Genomic DNA, 15,354 nt, shown 5'->3' with positions numbered 1-15,354 from the left:
TAAAGGATAATGGGCTTCATTTGGATTGTACAATCTAGAAAGATGCCTTTGATTGTAGTGTATCTCCTTCTCCATTTGCCTAAGTGTGTGTATTGGCCAGAGTTTAACTGTCAAGGAGTATATTGCTAGGGGATACACAAGAGTTGACTCCCTGAGTCTTCCAGAAAAGACAAGTGGCCTTGGATGCTTAATGAAACCCAGATGAAATAGGATCCTCTCTAGGAGTCAAGAGAATATTAGAGAACAGTCTCTGATATCTGCTCTAGGTGAGCCCAGCTCATCCACAGTCAACAGAGTAAGAGTTTGACACTTCCATGGGACCATCGTTTTGCTAAGTGCTTTATGTGTATTGACCCATTTGCTTTTCACAAAATCCTATGAGGTAAGTGGTAGTATTTTTACCTGTCCTTTACAAGCGAGGAAATTGGAGCACAGAGAAGTTAAGTAACTTGCCCACAGACACATAGCTCTAGTGTCAGAGCTGAAATTCAGACCCCCAACCCTCAGGCTCCAAAATCTACGGTCCTGTACTCTGAGGGGTGAGAAGTTGGATCGCAGAATAAATAGAGTCTTGAGGTCGCCAGGAAGGGAAGATCAGCATGAACGAGAAGCAGACATAGATGGCACTAGAAAGAAAATATAGGTTTTCAGAGATTCAGGCCCAAAGGATTCTGGCCCAGGAATAAGCCAAAGTTGGGTAGCTGGAACAAGGAACTGCAGACTCTGCCTAACCAGTGAGGTTTGTCTCCTAAGCGAGCCAAAGTTCTACTCAGAATGACCTTCCCTGAAGGTTTGCTGTGAAGAAGTCTATTGGGTGTGATGTTGCCATGATTCATCATGTGACACCATTGTCTTCAAGGCCACTGTCTCCAGAAAGAGGCTACACCTAGAGTGCTGGGGGTAGCAGAGAAGCAGGTTGAGAGCTGCATGACCCTGGTGAAGCTATAAACCCAAAGGAACTGAGAGGCAAGTCCCTTCTGTTTTGGAGGGTTCTATAAACAGTGACTTTACAGGATGCAAATCCTGCAGTTTGATCCAGGGTTTCCTGACCTCACCTCAGCAAAACATACCAGATCTCTCTTTGTTGGGCACCATTTCTGTCACGGAGTGACATAAAACATAGGCAAATATCATTGTCTGGCTTTGAAAGCAAGTGTAGAGCCAGGCAGAAAATGTTTGCACCTTGAAGAATATTTGGGCTCCTCTTCCAAGGCATTTTCTGCCTGATTGTCAAAGAGTTGGTAACATTTTCATTTTATATATGAAGTGAAAAGCTTCCTTGGGGCATTTCCCCCCTTCCTCAACTCCCATTTTGACACAAGTACCTCCTGATTTCAATCTTGTGATAAGTGCCAAGCAGTAAGCGTGCAGGGACCCAGGAGATGGACAGTGAACTCTCATAATGTTCCCCAACCTTTAAGAGCTTCAGAAACCTCTTTAACCTTCGCGGGCCTCTCACTGCCGTGGCCTCTCCCGTTGCAGAGCACAGGCTCCGGACGCGCAGGCTCAGTGGCCATGGCTCACGGGCCCAGCCGCTCCGTGGCATGTGGGATCTTCCCGGACCGGGGCACGAACCCGTGTCCCCTGCATCGGCAGGTGGACTCTCAACCACTGCGCCACTAGGGAAGCCCCTCTTTAACCTCTTTTACCACAAATGATGCAGTAGGAAAACTGGAATGATAGACTCTTAGGGCTGGAATTTACCTCCAAGACCATCCAGTTCAGTCTTTTCCTACAATAGATGAGGGCTTGGAGGTCCAGAGACCAGAAATGGCTTTGGCCATCCTAGTTAAAGACTGAACTACCAGGACTCCTGGTTCCTAAGGTAGGCTTGTCAGAATTCAGGTTTCCATGTGGTCCAATAGATGGGTAACATATTTGGACACCCTCCACCCCAGCTCCTAAACAGAGAATCTTCAAATGCAGTTTGCAGTGTCTAACATGTGCAGGAATATGCACACACAGATACACACACACTCACACAGATGTGGTGGAGGTGCAAATAGATTATTCTCCGGTCCTCCCTTCCAGAAATAGTTCCTATGATCAGGAAGAGGTTTGCCACCGACGCTGGAGAAGCCCTTTGCATTTGCAATCTGGTCTTTCTGGAGGGGTGAACCTAGGACTCCTCAGCTGGACGTTAATAGCTGATTAATTCAGGAAGCTTATTTAATTTGTGACTAATATAGCTGTTTCACAAAGAGGGGGCCATGTTGGCAGATGCAGAGACCAGCTCCCCAGATGGAATAATCTTTTTCTCATTAATTTGCTGCATGTTGCTTCTCATTTCTTGCAGTCATTCCAAATGTGTTACAAACAACTACATGCTCTGGGTCCTGAATCCACTACTGCTATAGCTTTGAAAAAAAAAAAAAAAAGAAAAAAAATATTGGCTATCAACTGCAGTGAGCTTTCCCAGCACACATTTTCATGGTTGCTTTTTAAATCATTGCAGTCTCCCGTCACTGAGCATTGCTCCACCTGGGAGTACCCATTGCTCTTGTGTTTTTTAGGAAATGAAAATCTGGATGGTTTGAATGATGTTTTCAGGGTCCTGGAAAGAGGTGGTGGCATGGCTGGGATTGGAACTCACAGATCCAATTTCTTGGGCTGTGCTGTCTTCCTAAAGTCTAGAAGAATACGTGGCAGACTGTCTACTCCCCCTAGTCCAGGGATTCATGAGCATCATCTGGAGGGCTTGTTAAAAACACTGATTGAGGGCCCCTCCCCCAGAGCATCTGATTCAGTAGGTCTAGGGTGGGGCCTGAGGATGTACATTTCTAACAAGTTCCTGGAGACGCTGTTGCCGCTGACTGGAGAGCACACCTTGAGGACCACTGCTTAGTCCAATCAGAGGCGTGTACGGATAGTACAATCTCCAAGTAAACGCTATTGGTACCTTTTGGAGAAGGTCTCTGATGTTTGGAGCGTTTCTATTTTGTTTTGTGTCTTTTTCCTCTTCCCCCTTGATATGCACCAAATTCGAGTTTGGAAACTATTATGATTATTTTTTAATGTTAAGGCTCAATGGAGAATGTAGACTAAATTAATTTGAATGTGTACCTCAGTACTTGATATGGATTTTTCCAAAATGTGAGCACTTAAGCTAGACGAAAATATTTCCCCTGGGTTCAGCCATTCTACGCAGACCAGCTCCTGGTTTCTAAGGAACCATTTGAACAGCATACAGTACCAAAGTGCAGTGCTGCAGAAGCATCCTTGTGATGATTTCTAAATGCAGAACATACACCCCAAGCTCAGTCTTTCAACCAACACTTTTTCTTGTCACTTACAGGCTTATGATTATTAATACCCTGTCATTAACTACAGTGTTCTATGTGGGGTATTTTAGGGCAGAAGGGCTTATTTTTGCAAAGGAAAAGTACTTTTGTTTTGCCACATATAAAAAATTAGCAGCTCGCACTTAAATATACAATGAATGCACAGGTCCTATTTGTTTATTTTGCATGTGTGTTAGGGGTGGGATAAGATTTCATGAATTGGAAGACTAGCTTTTACGAGTCCACGCTACTGACATCACCAAGCATACAGGGTTGTTGTTTTTCAGAAAAGCGAATGTCAGGTCGGGGAGCTCCTGATCTAGTATTTTGTGCCCAGCAACTAATTCAAGGGATTGAGGTAAAGGCCTATGGAAATCCTGTAGAGAGTGCGACATAAATGGCTCTTTTTCTTAATGAGGAATATCATGGGTAAGGCCACAGTATTTTTCTACTATTTAAATATATTCTTCAGGCAACTTACTGCATCTACTCATATATCAAAACGCAGGGAGGTTGCCTTTTTTTTCCCTACAAAGAATTAAAGGGTGGCTAGAATTAAAGGAATAGGGGATAGAGGTGTGGGCCGGGTATTTATTAGCTGGAATGTACATAAAGCCTGGCTGGTTTGGAGTGGCTGCACCTACTCTAGCCACTGAATTTGGCTCTTAGGTGGGGAGTTCACAGCACCAACCACCAGTTAGCTTATTGTAACCAACAACAGTCAGATTCCCAATTAATTTCTCCCCCCAAACCAACCACCCAACCTTTAAAACAAGTTAAAACAACCCGCAGCTAAAAAAAGAAAAAAAAAGCCCAGATTCCATCACTAATTTTGTTGTTCAACATTTTAAGGTTGGATCAAATCTGTGGGTCACTCTTTCCAAGCTTATAGAACAGGCTTAATGTGAGAACATGGAAGAGACATGTATGTTTTAATTAGGCCTAAGCCCTAATGCTGCTAGGGTGCTGGCTGAGCTGAGGCCAGGCATGAAGGTTTCTGTTGCAGTTCATAAGGTGTCTGACATTTTATCCAGAGTCTAGTAACCTCTTAAATGAATCAGGGAAAATTTAACACTGCTCCATTCTATGAATTAGTTTAGATTCTCACTCAGAACTGTGACCCTATTCACAGAATTAGTATAGCTAATAAAAAGACTTCATAGCCACTGCTAATGACCACAGAGGCTTATGAATAAGGTGAAAAACAATAGCAATGATCTGGCTTATTTCCAGGCATCTTCATAATGAAAGAGCTTTAACTGCTTACCCAATGACTAGAGTACAAATTGACTACTCCTGTTAAGTTCAAGTTGGTTAATTTAGGAGATGTCTCCACCTTTTGTTTGCTTGTTTCTCTGACCTCATCTTCTGATGAAAACTTCCTGTCATGTTTACCAAACTCCTTTAACTTTAAGGAGATTGAATGTCACATTGAATTCTCACTTCTTTTTACTCAAGATTCAAAAACCTTTTAGTCTTCCTCGACTGTGAAAATTGGTTAAGCCCGAAGTTTCCTGAAGTTCTAATTCATTGCCGGGCTCATTGTCTTCACTGGCCGTCGGGACTTCTCCTAGGATTTAGAGCACTTTGCAAACTCACTGGACAGATTAGGATGGAGGAATTCCTCTCATTCGATCTGCCTTTCCTTCCATACCCACACATCTATGTTTGTTATGACTTTCTTGATCCTTATTTATAAGACAATACAAGAGGAAACCATGTGTGTGTATGTTTGAAATAGAAATGATACATTGCACAGATATAGTTCACCACGCTCTGGGATGGGTTGTCAGTGTTCAAATGGGGAGTCTAAAGAGTAGGAACAGATGCTTTTTTTCCTTAATGGCCCTTTCTCTCATTTAAAATCCTTCCATTTATTTCCCTAAGATTTAGCGATAACTTCAAACACTTTAACTAAATTACCCAGCAGCTTGGCAGCCATGAAAGAGGCAAATCTTTTTAGAAATCCTAGCAATCTGTTAGCTCGTGGGTACTGTGATATAAAATCTGCGTGTTCCACGTACAAAAATTAGATCTGTGCAACGGATACGAGCACATAATGCAAATGGCACCATTTCCAAACGGAGGGTACATGACCTGCCTCTAAATATCGAATTTCTATGTTTTTTTTCAGTCATTGACTTTCTAAATTTGGGCCAATTTATCCTCATTATCCCTAAGTAAACCTACTTTGATTTTTTTTAACAGTTATTTTATAATCAAATAGAGCCAGCCAGCCCTAATTCATGGATCCTGATGTTGCTAGGATACATGGCTTGGTATTTGATGAAAGTATATCACTTCAAAGGGGAAAACTCTCAAGTGTCCTAGAAAATGACACTCCCGTTTTCCACTGTGGAAGACAGGCCCAATCCTAGAGCTTCTTGAAAGCTCACAGACTGCAGGATTGGTCTCCCATGCTCTGAAATAAGCATCCTCTCTGGAGGGCTGTGCAATTGCTAAAACTAATCAGGTTGGTCTTAAAGCAAGGAACACACGTATTTATAACAAAACACGTTGTCATGTTTGTTTTACAGTGAAGAGAAAAAAACCCAGAACCCCCAGATTTTATGTACTTTGAAAATATATTTAAAAACATTAAAAATTCTATATTTAAAACATATATTATATGTTAATTAGTACACTTAAATAGAACTTGTATTTACAATAGGCTTCTGATGCGATTAAGTTTTAATGCCAATTTTTTCAAGAACATAATTATATAAATATACTAAAATACAATAAATATTTTTTGTTTGTTTGTTTTACATGGTGAATAATATCTTTACCATAGAGAGAACAAGGCCACGGACATTTACATTGTCAATGGGAATCACCATAAAAAAGCAACAGACCTGCTGCCATGCATGAAACACTTCTGCCACAAAGAGACCACAGCAAGACTTTAAAAAAACAAAACCAAACAAAACGGAACAAAAATGAACAGCAACAGAGAAAGATTTTAACAAAATCAACCTTAAGTCAACGTAAACCACCAAGCATGTGACTGTGATGTAGCTTATTGAATAAGAGACTGCCACTGACCACATGATTGCTGAATGCCTCCTACTTGGCCACTTAAGAGATCCGGCCTTTGCAGTACACTTTGAGACTGTGATGGGGACTTTTTTGTTTTGTTTTAGAACTTTGTCCCTCGAAAGGAGGCTGTGAAAATTGATCAGACAGCAGATATTCTGAGTATTCATTACATGTTAAAGATAATTACAAAGATAGTCGTTTCAAACAGCACAAAACAAACCTATACTACATAAGTTATTCCTTCTTTTAAAGACAGGTATTCAGGATGGTACCGTAAAAGATAGCCTCGTTCTAAATGAAAGACTGAACAAGTAGACATTATTTGCTGATGGTATCTTCATTCCCTGGGTCATGGTGGACAGCCTCTTTTGCTTATCCCTCACCCTACTAAGATGCAGCAAATTTCTTGAGGCTTTCTGATACTCAAGGACCCGGTCCAGGACATTTTCAGGTTTACACAATGGGCTAAATGGGCACTAATTTCCACTGGGATCCATTTTACCTAGGACCACTATTTCAGGCTCCCAACTTGACTTCTCCTAACCCAAGATGGCAGAGGTAAGGCAGGGACCCTCTCCATGAACAGACAGGATGGTCAGGAGGTGGCTGCCGCCTTTACCGGGGAGCAAAACTTTGTCAGCTCTGTCCTGGCCTCTTCCAACGAGCAAGGCGCCTTCAAGCCTTTGGTGTCCTGGATGGGCAGACACCATCCCAAAGTCTTGTCTCTGGACAAGATTTTCTATTGGTAGCCATGGTCATCCAACCTGAGTTTTGGGGCCTCTTCCTGTTCCCTTCCCCTTTACCAAAAGTTCTCAAAAGACAAAACCCTGGTTTCCTCAAGTCTAATTTCAAAGCAATAAGTGCTCATGTAGCAAACATCTCCCATCTCATCGAAGCCATTTAATGATCACAATGTCACCGTGTAGTTCCAAGCTAATCCAGCTTTATGCGAAATTACTCAGAGGTGGAGGGTGTAAATCAGCTTGAGCGTGGTCCTCCAGCGAGAACCTCTTAGCACGGTTAGATAATGTAGGCACTTAAAGCGTGAGGTCCAAGCAACTTGACACGTGTCATTCCAGAGCCACCCTTAAAGGGCCCTTCAGAGGCCTCCCTTCTGGAATGTCTCAAGTACCCTTCCCCACCCCACCTAGACCTCAGCGTGGCCACTCAGAAATTCCTTCTGCACCACCTGGAAATGATAGGTCAGCTCCACACAGCCTCCAGATGGCTGTTCAGTCTCATTTCACTGGCAGTGTGGACTTCTGCTGTGATCTAGGTGTTTCTGGGTCTGTACAGAACTCTACCTTTTGCTTTCAGGACAGTTATATGCCTTACCATGGTTTTTTTTTAAGCCTTACAATGATTGACCCAAATGTTTACCCCTCATCTAAAAGAATTTTTATTTTTGAATTATATTTTGTTTTTCTCTCATCTAAGAAAAAAAGAAAGAAAGAAAGAAAGAAATCACTGTTCTCCATGCTTATATGAGTGCCACGATGTGACAAAACATGTCTACTCATTTGCAGCAGTTGTAAAATATTTCAGAGCGCGCAACTGATTTTTCTCCCTTAGAGAAAACAAAACAAGGAGGGGACCAGAGGGGGTGGGGGGGAAAGAATGTGCTCAGAGTAAATGGAGATCTTTCCAACCAAAGAATCTTCCCCCGACCAAGGCCCAGAGGGTGAGCAGGTGCCTAAGAGGTGCGTCATGGGAAGTGGAGTGAGCACATCATTCATTTGCCTTAATTTTTTTCACTTTCCAGTCATCTGATTGATACTGCCGACATCTCTGCAACATACAAATGAATCTTTTATCAACCAGACTCTAGATGGAAGGAATTCTTTCCCCATTCCTACACCCTGTGGAAACTAAAAAAACAAAACAAAACAAAACAAACAAAAAAAAACACAAAACAAACAAAAATATACCCCTCCCATCCCCCATCCCCTAAGCCAGTAAAGCGATGACAACAGCACCTTGACATTGTTTTAATTCCAACGCTATCAGAAGTTAAAAGCAGTAAAACAGATAGAGTACTAACAAGAACGAAGATACTTACTGTCTAAAATGTAAACGGAATGTTTTGGTTCAAATTTTTGTTAGGCTTTTTTTTTTCTTTCTTTCTTTTTTTGTTTGTTTTCTGAAAGAGGACAGTTTGTTATCAATTCACAATTAAAGCAGCATGCAATTTATTAGTAGTATTTTTTAAACTTTTTTTTTTTTAAACGTTTTTCAATTCTTGGCAACGGCAACAAACCACAACATTATCGAGGAATGTAATGCAGACTTTTTTAAAGTTGTGCGCAAAAAATGACTGTTTCCCTTCTGGTCATGGAAATGTCCAATAAATAGATCATAGAACCACTGTACTGTATAAACTTCATTTATACATGCAGTTCATAAAATTATTTTTTTCTTAACTGAATAATTTACCCTGTTATGTATATATACAAATAGATCATTTTTGTCTCAATATAATCTATACAGCATAAAGCCACTATCTTCCCCTCTTAATGGTCAATGTACATACACAGGAAGTGTCTATCCGTATGAACCGCCAGCCAATGCGCTTTTTGCTATCCATGGTGAGGGCCCGAACGTACGACTGGGTAGTTCGGCACTGGGAGTTCCAATGCCTCTTGTCTATGCCCCTGCAGCCCTCCTTTGTGTAACCCATGGGATTGCACTTGGTCTCGTAGAAGTACTGCTTCAGTTGGCCTTTCGAGACGGGGACTTTTTCGAGGACCGTGACTGTCCCGCCTGACATGTCCACTGCAGTCTTTTTATCTGCCGCCGTCACCCACTCGCTGATGCTGTCGCACACGCTCAGCTCCCCGCGGCGGGCAGGGTCCGAGTGGCGCCGGACCCTCATGGACATGTTCGCAGCATCCAGGTAATTTTTGTATTCCTCGAGCAGGAAGAGGAGAGGAGGCTCCAAAGGCACTTGACTGCTGAGCATCACCCGGGACGTGTACATGTCCGCGTCCTTATTGTTTTCCTCACTGGGCCGAACTTTCTGGTCCTCGTCCAAGAGCTCTTCGATCACGTGTTCAACAGTGTCAGCCAACGACGACGTCAGGCCTCTTGAACCCGCCTTGGGCCCATTCACGCTCTCCAGAGTCCCATGGGTCCGCATACCTGGGTAGGCCAAGCTGCCTTGTCCTCGGATGTTGGCTTCTTTCATGGGTGCAGCCTTCATGCAACTGAAGTATGAAATAACCATAGTAAGGAAAAGGATGGTCATCACTCTTCTCACCTGGTGGAACTGTAGGGAGAAAGCAGAAACAGGACACAAGAGTGTTTAGGGCTCTCTTCTGCTGGGATACAAAGCAGCCATCTGATTGTAATTCCAGGCCATTCTGCAGGGTCAAGGTTTCTGCTGTATTGGTGATAAACTCCAGCTGCACCAGACACAGGTTAATGTCAGTAGTGTGCTCGATGGGCTTTAATATAAACCAGAGCTGTGCAGCCTTGGCCCCAAGGTTTAGCATGTAAACCCGAGATTAGATGGCTCCTGAGCAAGTGAAAAAAAACTGTGGCTTCGAGTTTGCCTCTTTCCTCCCACTTGAGCAGCTTTGTAAGTTTAATTTTTAATGATCTCTGCTCAGGCTGTCACAGGAAACACAACAGCAGAAATGTTACCAAGCAACAACTGTGAGGGTAATAGTAATCTTTTTATCCCTCAAGTCAGCAACGTGGCCCTACGGCAGGAACGTGTGACAGGACCAGTAGTGGCTTGTGGGGTCTGAGGGGGCCTTTCTAGCTATGGGCTATCCAGGCATGAACAACAAAACAAGTCAGGGAGCTACAAGGAGGCTCCCCATTGACTCTCTTTCCTCCCATGTAGATAATCCATTAGAAGAAAGGAGGGAGTTCCTTGGTGGTCTAGCGGTTAGGATTCAGCACTTTCACCGCTCTGGCCTGTGTGTGATCCCTGGTCAGGGAACTGAGATCCGGCAAGCCATGCGGTGCAGCCAAAAACAAACAAAGAAAAACAAAGGAGAAAGATCATTTCATCAGATCATCCAGTTCTACCGATAAGAAAACCAAAGGCCATAGAGGACTTTCCTCCCGTCACGAAGAAAGTTTCTATTAGAACTCGGGGCTCCCAAGTCCAGCTTCAATGTTTTTCTACTACACCTTTGGTGATCGTAACGAAAGTAAGTTTTGCTCGTTCCCAAACAGAAATCATTTTCTGCACGTTGATTTTAATGACGTGTCCCTGCCTGGGGCTGATATCATGAAAGCAACATGTCTGCTTAAGAGAGAACTGAAGAAGGTGGCATCAAAATGCTCGAAGGCAATTTCAAGTGCCTGCCACATGCGCATCCACGTGTATCTCCACTAACTCCCTAAGCCCCTCACCCCTCGGCTTTTCTGGCACTTGTGCAGACCCATCTAAGAGAGCTCAGCCTCTCTTTTTATTGGAATGTGACCTGTGTGCACATGTGTGCGCGAGCTCTGAGTCGATTGTACCTTTAACAAGCCAGGTGGCATTGTGCACATTTTGGTACAGGCAGCTGAGCTGGCGCTTCTTTCTGGGCTTTTGAAGTTTTCTGGGAAGTCCCTTAACAGCACACTACAAAATTAATCTTTTCCTGTTTGCCAGAGAGTAGCTATACTCTAAGTTTGGCTCTCCATCTAGAAGCATGCTCTGGGAAGCCAATTAGAATGAGTGAAGAGCGAGGTGAAAACATACCTACAGACACAAGGTTCCCGTCGGACGGTGAAGGACTTCAGTATCACTTACCTGAGGCATCGCGTCCCTGAGTAGCAATGAGAAGCATTCCCCAGCCCGAGCCCAACACTCTAACTTTATTCCTACTTCTGAGTTCTGGAGCAAAGACTTACAAAAAGACACGCACGTGCCACAGCTGTTACGCTGTGCCAGTCGGTAGGAAAGGGGACTGCTTTTCTGTCCATGAAGTGTCACTTGCCAGGAAGGTGACCTACCTCCTCCAGTCAGTAGGTCATACTGCAGAAAGAGCTGAAACTCTGGGAGCGAGAACCCAATGTTTCCGTCCTCGACTTTTATCAGAGATCACATTTTCTAGTACTACAAGATGTCACTACCGTCCCCAAACACCAACCAACTTCCTTGCAGATTCACTCTTGCTTCTGCATGAGTAGCAAGCATGCTCAGAACTGCTTAGAGAACACAGCCTCAGATTAGGAGGACACACTGGTTTGAATAAAACACAGATATCCAGTCTGCTAATACCTGAACTTTTGTGAAGGTTCTGGATTCCACACCATCAAAGAAATGGATCCTCCAAGGAGATTTCTATTCCTGGCAGCTGTATTTACACCACTGAATGAAGATCCTTTCTCCTAGTGTTTCCGGTTCAAATTAAAACAACCCAAGGGGCACCTCAAATGCAGGCTGATGAAAAAAGGCAAATTTAGAATATTTTACTCCTCCCCTCTATCACACTGGTAGACATTTGCTGTGATTAGCTATCTTTTAATACCATACTTCATGAAATCTAAGATACTATCCTTCTAAAGTACACCATTTTAGGTACCACTAGGATATAAAAAACGCAGCCAGTTAAACTATTGCTTTCTTTATCACTTAGAACGGAAAAGAGCTCTTTTAGACTTATCTGGACATATTTTATCGTAGATAACTTCTGTGCATATGTAAAAAAGAAAATTAAGCAAAATAAATTGGTTAAGGCAATGACAACTATGGTGCAACTGCTACACAGCCAACGACAATAAAATGACATCAACTGTAAGACACAACCCAATTTCAGAGATGTTAAAAAAATGAATAAGGGGCTTCCCTGGTGGCGCAGTGGTTGAGAGTCCGCCTGCCGATGCAGGGGACACAGGTTCGTGCCCTGGTCCGGGAAGATCCCACATGCCGCGGAGCGGCTGGGCCCGTGAGCCATGGCCGCTGAGCCTGCGCGTCCGGAGCCTGTGCTCCGCAACGGGAGAGGCCACAGCAGTGAGAGGCCCGCGTACCACAAAAAAAAAGCATAAGAAAATGTGCATCTTAGAATGAAAAAGTTTAGTAAGTATTTACTAAGTGCCCACACTCACTGTTTAAAATGGCCCAAGGTACTGAGGCATCTTAAACTACAGAGTTGGAAAATTATTTTATTATCACTATCATAGTAATGAGTCTTTTAATGATCCTTTTTTCTATACTTGGCTTAAAGAAGCTGGCCCTGTAAAGTTACTGCTTTTCACTTGTCGCATTTATCTTTTTATTAATAACTTTTCGGTTATAAAAGTAGTTAGCACTTTAAGTATCATTTTCTCATCAGTTCCACAAGCAAATTTTTCAAAGGAACAAATGGCATCTGAGTAAATATTACTTGGCTTTCATCCTGAAGCCCAAACATGGGCATCCCTCAAAGCAGGACATCTGCAGACATTCAGTAATTAAACTACCTGGTGATAAAGCCCAACCCCAAGCCACGGCCCCGCCCAGCTGAGTGACTTTCTACAGTGCTAACTGCCTACTGGCTTATAAGGCCAATACTTTTTGTTGGAACAATGTCACTTCCTAACTTTTCTGTTTCTGACAATGGTTTCTTTTTTTTTTTTTTTTTTTTTGCGGTATGCGGGCCTCTCACTGTTGTGGCCTCCCCCGTTGCGGAGCACAGGCTCCGGACGCGCAGGCTCCGGACGCGCAGGCTCAGCGGCCATGGCTCACGGGCCCAGCCGCTCCGCGGCATATGGGATCCTCCCAGACCGGGGCACGAACCCGTATCCCCTGCATCGGCAGGCGGACTCTCAACCACTTGCGCCACCAGGGAGGCCCGACAATGGTTTCTTGATACTTCGGACCACCCAGGCTGCAGGATAGAAATCTTGGAATCAATTCTGCCAATGTATTTCTTGTAGAGCTTTTAAATCCAGTCAGTGAAGAAGTCCTGCTCATTTTTCCTTTAAAATATTTCTCCTGTCCATCCTGTTTCTCCATTCCACTGCCACTGTCTCAGCTCAGCCCTTGACATCTCATTTTGACTATAATGCCCCCAGCGATGCCCACCTCCCCGCGCCCCCCCCCCCAATGTACATGACATCCTTTCTGCTCCATTTAACTCTGATGACCTGACTAACCTCTCATCTTAGGCTCCTATAAAAAGACTTGCAATGACTTTTTTATTCCACCAGATCAAATCTAACCTCTTTTACCCACTATTCAACACCCTCCAAAATCTGGCATCACCTTACTTAGCTAACTTCCTCATGTTAACTCAGTCCTTCATCACCTCTCCTCTGATCAGGCCAGAGTCCTTGGAGCCCCATATATATCAGTGCCTGTAAGTGACATGTTCCTTTCTTCTGGAAAATTCTTTTTTCTCTATCTGACTAAATCTTGCTTATCCTTCATGACCCAGTTCAACCATCAAATCACACATGCCACCTTCTCTAAACTACTCCAGCACACACTGCCCTCCTTCACCTCTAAAATTCCACATGACATCTCATTTAGTACTTCATTCCCTACTCACTGGTTAATTGGTAACAGTGTTTACTAATTATGGTCAGTCTTCAACTGGATGATAAGCTCTCTGGATCATGGGTGATTCCCCCATAATGTTTAACACAGAATAATGTAGTAGTAGATAGACTCAGTCAAAACTTACTGATGGGTTTATTAAACCATGAGAAAACAGTGCTGATATCATTTTCACAGGAAGCCTTTCCATATGGCAAGCACCAGTGAACTCACTGAAATTATTAGGTCAACTACAGGCTGTACTAAACCCAAATTATAAGCTCTAAAGTATTTGATAGATGGTAATTATCAGCCATGAGGAATCTCTTGAGTTTCTCTAATAGGGTATAACTTACCTTGAGTAATAATTTTTTTAAAGCAAATAACACTACAACACACTAACTGCCCCTACTACTTCCTTTGTTGCTCTGTTTCTAATAGAAGACTTGGAAAGGGGGCAGTAATAATAATTATAGCAAAATTTGGAACTTTTAGTCTTTTAATGTTCTTTGTCCTATTTACCTCTTCAATGAGTAATTTTATATACTGTATTAGGAAATCATAAAAGGTTAAGAACCTCCATGACAATTTTCTTATATGACAGTTTCTTCAGGTGAGTATTACAGAAGAGATAAAGAGGCTATGCAAAATTGCTAAGTAGCTTGTTAGTCTATATATCTATTTAGACATTACAAAATTCACTGCTGTTAATTCTGTTCCAAGCCTTACAACAATCAACTCAACCACATGTATAAAATGCTAGGAAGGTTGTTTTTAGCCCCATTCTCAAAAAATTAAATATAGTGCACAGAGCTAAAAAGAAAATCAACGAAATAGAAATAAGGTTTACTTTTAAGCATGACTCACAAGTCTTAAACATTCAACCAAATGAATATCCATGACAGCAGGCTGTAGTAATAACTTATATTTGTCTAAAAGACTACAGAACATTCACAAGCATCATCTAATTTGATTGCCACAAGGAGATAGGACAGGTATTATTATCCACATTATACAGATGAGACAATTACTGCTCAGATATCATAAAGCTAAAAGGTTCCCCGTCTCACTGTCCACATTTTTAGCATCAGGACATGTTCTAAATATATATTTTTTTAATTTAAAATATTTAACCACAGGAAGGAGAGAAGTGATGCTATGAACAGTGGTCAAAGAAGAAGCTTATAAAGTATGGACACAGTTTTCTGCAGTTGTGTGTATCTTAGAGCCCAACTTTCTAAAGGCAGCACCATTAAGATGATATTCTGACCTTCAAGACCCTTCAACTTTATGGCTTGATTGCTTCAGCAGATGGAATTTCAGACAATTCAGTCCTCCTCTAAAAGGAAGCTTTGCAAAAATTTAGGCATGTTAGAGCCAAGTTTCCATGTCCAGAGCTAAGAAGGGGAACCAAACAATAATATGGATAATTTGGGCATATAGGGGAAAAATACAAAGCTTTGTTTGTTCCCAGTCACTTTGGGTTTTGTCTATGAGCATGTAGTCAAAGGAAACACAGTTTAAAGACATAGTTGCTCATGTTAGACAGCCCTATAAGCAACAAGGATAATGGTA

General features: G+C 42.5%; 1 protein-coding gene across 4 annotated transcripts in view; it reads right to left on the bottom strand.

Annotated features, from left to right (window-relative positions):
* Positions 1 to 8,098: 8,098 nt before the first annotated feature.
* Positions 8,099 to 15,354, bottom strand: part of BDNF (brain derived neurotrophic factor) — a 36,530-nt gene continuing 29,274 nt past the window's right edge. For 2 of the 4 annotated variants that reach the window (XM_060102949.1, XM_060102951.1), the window contains exon 2: positions 8,272 to 9,585. In XM_060102949.1, coding sequence (XP_059958932.1) covers positions 8,818 to 9,564 — 747 coding nt within the window. In that variant the 5' untranslated portion in view covers positions 9,565 to 9,585 and the 3' untranslated portion in view covers positions 8,272 to 8,817. Of the gene's footprint in view, positions 8,109 to 8,271; positions 9,586 to 11,541; positions 11,597 to 15,354 lie in introns of those variants that run through there. The other 2 variants (XR_009532945.1, XM_060102950.1) reach the window with 2 other exon arrangements.

This window comes from Mesoplodon densirostris, chromosome 7 (assembly GCF_025265405.1).
Source record: "Mesoplodon densirostris isolate mMesDen1 chromosome 7, mMesDen1 primary haplotype, whole genome shotgun sequence".
NCBI lineage: Eukaryota > Metazoa > Chordata > Mammalia > Artiodactyla > Ziphiidae > Mesoplodon > Mesoplodon densirostris.
This window is presented reverse-complemented; position numbering and strand designations above follow the sequence as displayed.